General features: G+C 41.4%; 1 protein-coding gene across 1 annotated transcript; it reads left to right on the forward strand.

Moving 5' to 3' along the window:
• The first annotated feature begins 385 nt into the window (after nt 1-385).
• On the forward strand, nt 386-4,326 carry LOC102208352 (ATP synthase subunit alpha, mitochondrial-like). Its single transcript, XM_005741753.2, has 11 exons — nt 386-543; nt 1,005-1,080; nt 1,517-1,686; nt 1,867-2,040; nt 2,454-2,620; nt 2,722-3,022; nt 3,118-3,342; nt 3,438-3,545; nt 3,662-3,806; nt 3,892-4,042; nt 4,125-4,326. Exons 1-11 carry the CDS (start codon nt 484-486, stop codon nt 4,201-4,203), a joined length of 1,656 nt encoding a protein of 551 aa, XP_005741810.1. The 5' UTR covers nt 386-483; the 3' UTR covers nt 4,204-4,326.
• Nucleotides 4,327-6,326: the final 2,000 nt, after the last annotated feature.

The raw sequence follows: 6,326 nt of genomic DNA on the forward strand, positions 1-6,326 counted from the left end.
AAAAGAGAGGATTATCTTCACATGCATCGAAAATATATATGCATATAAATGCACTAAATTCAGAACAGCAATGTACCAAATCCCAGTCTGTTTTGTTAGTTATGCCTTGCTGTTATGCTTTATATTTCTCTTGTTTTTTATACGTCCCTCTTACTTGTTTATATTTCTCCTGTTTACTATTTATTCCTGCTGTCTACTATTTATATTTTATGTTGGCACAGTTGGTGCAAAGCACCCACAGTTGTACATCTTTTTTTTTCTTTTTGCCATTTTCATTTAAGTTAAGTTGGTTTGCACAAAATAACGTTTTTATTTTGTGTAACGTACAATTTCCGCGTCAGTAGGGGGCACCGATGAGTATTAAAGTGGGAACCAGGACCAGAGTCGCATTAATAGAAGAAGCGTTCATTCAGCCATTACATTCACTCACAGGCAGGTCGGAGCTGCTAACATTTGAGGACAGGTCATTAGCAACCCGAGAAAATGCTATCCGTTAGAGTTGCAGCAGCTTTGGCCAGAACCCTGCCTAGAAGGGCTGGATTCGTAAGTACTTTAATCAAGCAAGTTGCATTTATTAAGAATATTGCAGTAAGTTTATTTAATATCCGTGCGAGCATTTATGGGCGTGAAGGGTAACGTTAATGCCGCAGGCCGCTAGCTAACCTGTCACCGGCTTACGAATACCCTTCTAATAAGTCCTAGTTAATAATCGATGCTAAAAGTCTTGAAATTGGATGTTTAATCGTGTTTTTTAATGTTGCCCTTGTGAAGTGACTGATTTCGTCCTGTAGCACTAAATGTAGCACTCAAGCTAATGCTAGCTGTCAGCTAACAGCTCATTCAGCCACGCTTTGAAGGTCAGAAAGCCTGACAGCGCAACTCCTCTCCGCTGCACAAACTTACATTTGCCTCACTGCAAGAAGCGCAGTTGTAATCCTTATTTAAATGTCTCTTAACTTTCATTTGCGCTCAACTTTTAATTAAGTGCTTGTTATTGAATCCAGGTGTCAAAGACTATTCCGGCCGCCTGCGTTGGGGTCAACCACCTCCACACACACAGACCATGGCTGCAGAAGACAGGTGAGAAAGTCAAAAACAACAGACCAGAAACTTCATCCTGTACAATGCAGGGCATCTCATAAAGGCGACTTATTCAAATAATTGGTTCTGCTATGCCGGTGAAACTGCTGTGTAATCCCTGTGTGTACGTCTAAGAACACCTTATCTTAGAAAAGGCATCATCAGTGTTTGAGACCCACATAACTCTTCATTCTAATTATGTCATTTAGAAATTTAAACCATGCATATTTTCATTCTTTGTTTTTGTTTTGTTTTTTTTTTGTTTTTTTTGGTAAAAGCACATTGAGGTAACAATTTATCCTTTTTGCAGCATAAAACAATTAGGTTTCTCAACTGTTCCTCTACTTCTAAGTGTTTCAATAGATTATTGGGGAAAGCTTTTCCAGTCATTTTAACATCCAGTTGTATTTATTTTTTGACATTTTGTCTTTCACAGGCACAGCCGAGGTGTCCTCCATCCTGGAGGAGAAGATCCTGGGAGCTGACACCTCTGCAGACCTGGAGGAGACAGGGCGTGTGCTGTCTATTGGTGACGGTATTGCCAGAGTGTATGGACTGAGGAATGTCCAGGCAGAAGAGATGGTGGAATTTTCCTCTGGCCTGAAAGTAAGTCCAAAGGCACAAGGTTTCTCTCCAACCTGCATATCTTTTATATATAAAAATGGTTAAAGAGGAGCGCACCGTGGGTTTGTCTTGTTGAACAAAATTGTGAAACTAAAAAATGCTAACAGTTTCAATTCAGTGATGTTATGTTTTTTTCAAGAAACCATATTTATTATCCTCCAGGGCATGTCTCTGAACTTGGAGCCTGACAACGTTGGTGTTGTGGTGTTCGGTAATGACAAGCTGATCAAGGAGGGCGACATCGTGAAGAGGACCGGTGCCATTGTGGATGTTCCTGTGGGAGAGGAGCTGCTTGGCCGTGTAGTGGATGCTCTGGGAAATGCCATCGATGGGAAGGTAATTTAAAAACCTTTAAAAAATATTTTTTTGTTTTGGATTGTGACATTCAAGTTGATTAACTAGGGCCTTTTTAAAGAACTCATCACCAGACATTATCTTGTAGAGCAGCTAGATTACCTATTAATCAGCAAAATTGCCAGTTTAAGTTTTCATAAATGACCATGTCTCTCATTAGTAAGCATCCACATGAGTTATTTGGACCAGTGACGAAATCTTGCCTGTTGTTTTTGTTTTTTTGGGGTTTTTTTTTTGTTTGTTTGGTTCTTTTTGTTTTTCTACCTATTCATGACTAGTTCAGTAATTAAATGGCAGTCATCGCAACATGACTTTTATTTCCCACCATTATAGTACTTGCAACCATTTTGATGTTGAAGTTTGCCTTAAATTGACATTCTCTCTCACTCTCTCAGGGTCCTTTGGGCTCCAAGGTCCGTAGGCGTGTGGGTCTGAAGGCCCCAGGTATCATCCCCCGTATCTCTGTGAGGGAGCCCATGCAGACTGGAATCAAGGCTGTGGACAGTCTGGTGCCCATTGGCAGAGGCCAGCGTGAGCTGATCATTGGTGACAGACAGACTGGGTAATTATCATCACAGATGGGTTTTAACAGTGGTTTGGTCTTGATAGGAGAGCTATAGATGAGTGGAATTTTTTTTTTAAGTTCAATATTCCACATTCCAGCAAAACTGCCATTGCCATCGACACAATCATCAACCAGAAACGCTTCAATGACGGAACTGATGAGAAGAAGAAGCTGTACTGCATCTATGTTGCCATTGGACAGAAGAGGTCTACTGTGGCTCAGCTGGTGAAGAGGCTGACTGATGCCGATGCCATGAAGTACACAATCGTGGTCTCTGCCACTGCCTCTGATGCTGCTCCGCTGCAGTACCTGGCTCCATACTCTGGCTGCTCCATGGGAGAGTACTTCAGAGACAACGGCAAGCATGCCCTGATCATCTATGATGATCTGTCCAAACAGGTGAGGGTTTGCAAACTTTATTCATCACTAAAATTTAGCATGTTGTGCAAATGTCACTATTATTCTCAAATTGAATAATTTTCTTTCTCCCACAGGCTGTTGCCTACCGTCAGATGTCCCTGCTGCTCCGCCGTCCCCCTGGTCGTGAGGCCTACCCAGGTGACGTGTTCTACCTGCACTCCCGTCTGCTGGAGAGAGCTGCCAAGATGAACGACAACTTCGGTGGTGGCTCCCTCACCGCCCTGCCTGTCATTGAGACTCAGGCCGGTGACGTGTCCGCCTACATCCCCACCAACGTCATTTCCATCACAGACGGACAGGTTTGTTTGAAAAGTGTTCAGAGCTGATGTTTATCTGTTCATGTTTTGTATTGCACCTCTGACTTCTCCATGTCGTTTCCCCCCCCCCCTTTTAGATCTTCCTGGAGACTGAGCTGTTCTACAAGGGTATCCGCCCAGCTATCAATGTGGGTCTGTCTGTGTCCAGAGTAGGCTCTGCTGCCCAGACTAGAGCCATGAAGCAGGTAACATCTGGCTGACCTCCTTTTTAAATGTATTCAAGAATAAGAATTGCATATAATTCAGCCGCAGGGCTAAAATCTTAGGTTCTCTCTCATTTCATATTTTCCTAACTTGATAGGTGGCTGGTACCATGAAGCTGGAGTTGGCCCAGTACCGTGAGGTGGCTGCCTTCGCCCAGTTCGGCTCTGACTTGGATGCTGCCACCCAGCAGCTCCTTAACAGGGGTGTCAGACTCACTGAACTGCTGAAGCAGGGCCAGTACTGTGAGTTACTATTATTATTTTTATTTCTCTAGAAATCCTCAGGGTATTGTACAGTGCAACTAACTGTCTTTAATGGTTCTTCCAGCTCCCATGGCCATTGAGGAGCAGGTAGCAGTCATCTATGCTGGTGTCAGGGGTCACCTGGACAAGATGGAGCCGAGCAAGATCACAAAATTCGAGAAGGCTTTCTTGCAACACATTTTGAGCCAGCACCAGGACCTGCTTTCCAACATCAAGTGAGAAGAAAAACAAATCTGTATGTTTGAGCCTTTAAAAACCAAAATTGTTCAATCTGACCTCATCCGTTTTTCGTTTCAGGGCTGACGGCAAGATCTCAGAAGCATCAGATGCTAAACTGAAGCAGATTGTACTGAACTTCCTGTCCAGTTTTGAGTAATAGCACTTCGATTGATCTTCAGTGAGCTAACTGTCTGTGTCCCCATTCTGCTTATATATGTGAACACACTGAAGGCCAAAACCTCCATGTACAGATTTGTCCAAATAAAATTTTACAACCCTGCGGTGGTGTAAAACTCTTCTGATTGTTTGGAGTTCAAGTTGGTTCCCTCTAAACAGTTTTCAGTTTGACGAGAACAAAAGCAAACATGTTTTGAATAAATCTATTTAAATATATCGAAATGGAGAGGGTGATACTGCACATAATGAATTCATGAATGCTGTTTACTGTAAGTCGTTCTTCATAGGAGCATCATATTAAAAGGGGCTGATAAATGAGTATAGATTGACTTAAATGATTTTCTCTGCTGGTTTCAGAACTTGGAGGGAAATGTAAGCCCAGTTTCTCAACTGTAGGGGGAAAATGCTTAAATAAATTCAGTGACGCTGTCATGAATCAGATCCCTGAGTACTGTCTTATGTTGAGAGATTGAAGAGACAATGTTTGTCTGCCTGGCTTAAATCAATACTGCATTTTTACAGCTCAATGTGTATTTATGTCGTTTTTAAATCTCAACAAATGACTACTTAAAGGAGCTGCAACAACAAAATGTTTCATTGTGTATTGACTTATTCTTTGAAATGAAAGTTACTCACAAAAGGCAGTGCCTTCTAGCTATGCTTTTTCTTAACAAGCTATGTCAGTGGGAGAAATGAAAAGTGGTAAATCTACATAGGTTTCTCTTCATGTCCAGCAGGTGGCCATAAAATCTTAAATACTGCTGCTAATGAGGCTAAGAGGTGGTTTACCACTAGATCTTAACTGTTGGCATTGTTGACCTGGAGTACAAAAGAATTGTTAGAAATTACAAGATCACTGTTTATGATGTAAATTAAAACAAATGCAATGATTCGTATATCTCATAAACCAAATTTTATTCACTGTAAAATATGAAACAACTGTTTAAACTAACACATTACTAACACATCTGAAGAAAGTTGGGACACAAGGCTGAAAAAGTAAGTGAAGTAGAAGGAACATTTCACAGCTAATTAGGTTAACTGTTAGCAGGTCAGTACTACCTAGTGTAATACCCAGTATTATTGGGTATTTTAAAAAAAGCATCTTAGAGAGGAAGAGTGAAGACTTTTACTAGCTCATCATTTACAATTACATCATTTAATATCATCAAAGGGCTCTGAGAATATGGAGAAATCTATGTAGGCAATGGACAAGTTCAAAAATCAGTGTTGGATGTCTGTGACCTTCAGGTGCTCAGACAGAACTGCATTAAAAAGCCATGATTCTGTCATGGAAATCACTGCATGGGCTCAGGAATCCTTCAAGAACTCAGTGTCTGTGAACACAGTTCTCCATGCCATCCACAAATGCAGGTTAAAGGTCTTCTGTACAAAGAAGTACCCATATTTGAACATCCAGAACACCACCACTTTTTCTGGGCCAAAGCCTCTTTAAAATGGACTGAGGCAAACTGGAAAACTGATCAGGTGGAAAAAATAATAATAAAATTCATTTTGGAAAACATGGACGCCAAATCTAAACTGAAGCAACGAGTCACCATCCAGCTTATCAACCTTCCAAAAAACCTGCATCTCTGATGCTATCAGAGTGACCAGATATCCCTATTTATGTGTTAAAAAACAATTCAGTAAGATATGCCGTTTTAATTGTTAAGTTAGATATGGACAACTCTCAGCACTGTCCCACACAATTAGTGCTTTCCCCAATCGATGCTGAAAACTATGTACAGGTAGAGCAATATATGGACCCACCCAGATGATGTTGTTTTATTTGCATCTTTTACCAAGACAATGCTAAACTGCATACTCTAGCAGCAGGGCTTCACTGTAGAACTGTAGGCAGGCTTAACAGGCTAAACTGGTCTGCCTGCAGTCCCAGTATGTTATCAGTTGACAACATGTGATGCAGCATGAAACAAAAATATGACAAAGAACCCAGGACTGTTGAGCAGCTAGAATCCTGTGTCACACAGGAATGGGACAGCTTTCCTCTCCCAAAAGTCCAGCAGCTGGTCTTCTAAGTTTCCAGGCATTTCTGGACTGTTGTTAAAAGAAGAGGTGATGCTATGAAGGGTAAACACA

This window comes from Pundamilia nyererei, unplaced genomic scaffold (genome assembly GCF_000239375.1).
Source record: "Pundamilia nyererei isolate P.nyererei 1_Seehausen unplaced genomic scaffold, PunNye1.0 scaffold00113, whole genome shotgun sequence".
In the NCBI taxonomy this organism is placed as follows: Eukaryota; Metazoa; Chordata; class Actinopteri; order Cichliformes; family Cichlidae; genus Pundamilia; species Pundamilia nyererei.

Bases quoted from the DNA above. Each gene is read 5' to 3' on its own strand.
- LOC102208352 (XM_005741753.2), top strand. From the start codon at position 484: ATGCTATCCGTTAGAGTTGCAGCAGCTTTGGCCAGAACCCTGCCTAGA. The intron at 544-1,004 runs GTAAGTACTTTA...TATTGAATCCAG, and splicing joins TGCCTAGAAGGGCTGGATTC to GTGTCAAAGACTATTCCGGC. The intron at 3,023-3,117 runs GTGAGGGTTTGC...TTTCTCCCACAG, and splicing joins ATGATGATCTGTCCAAACAG to GCTGTTGCCTACCGTCAGAT.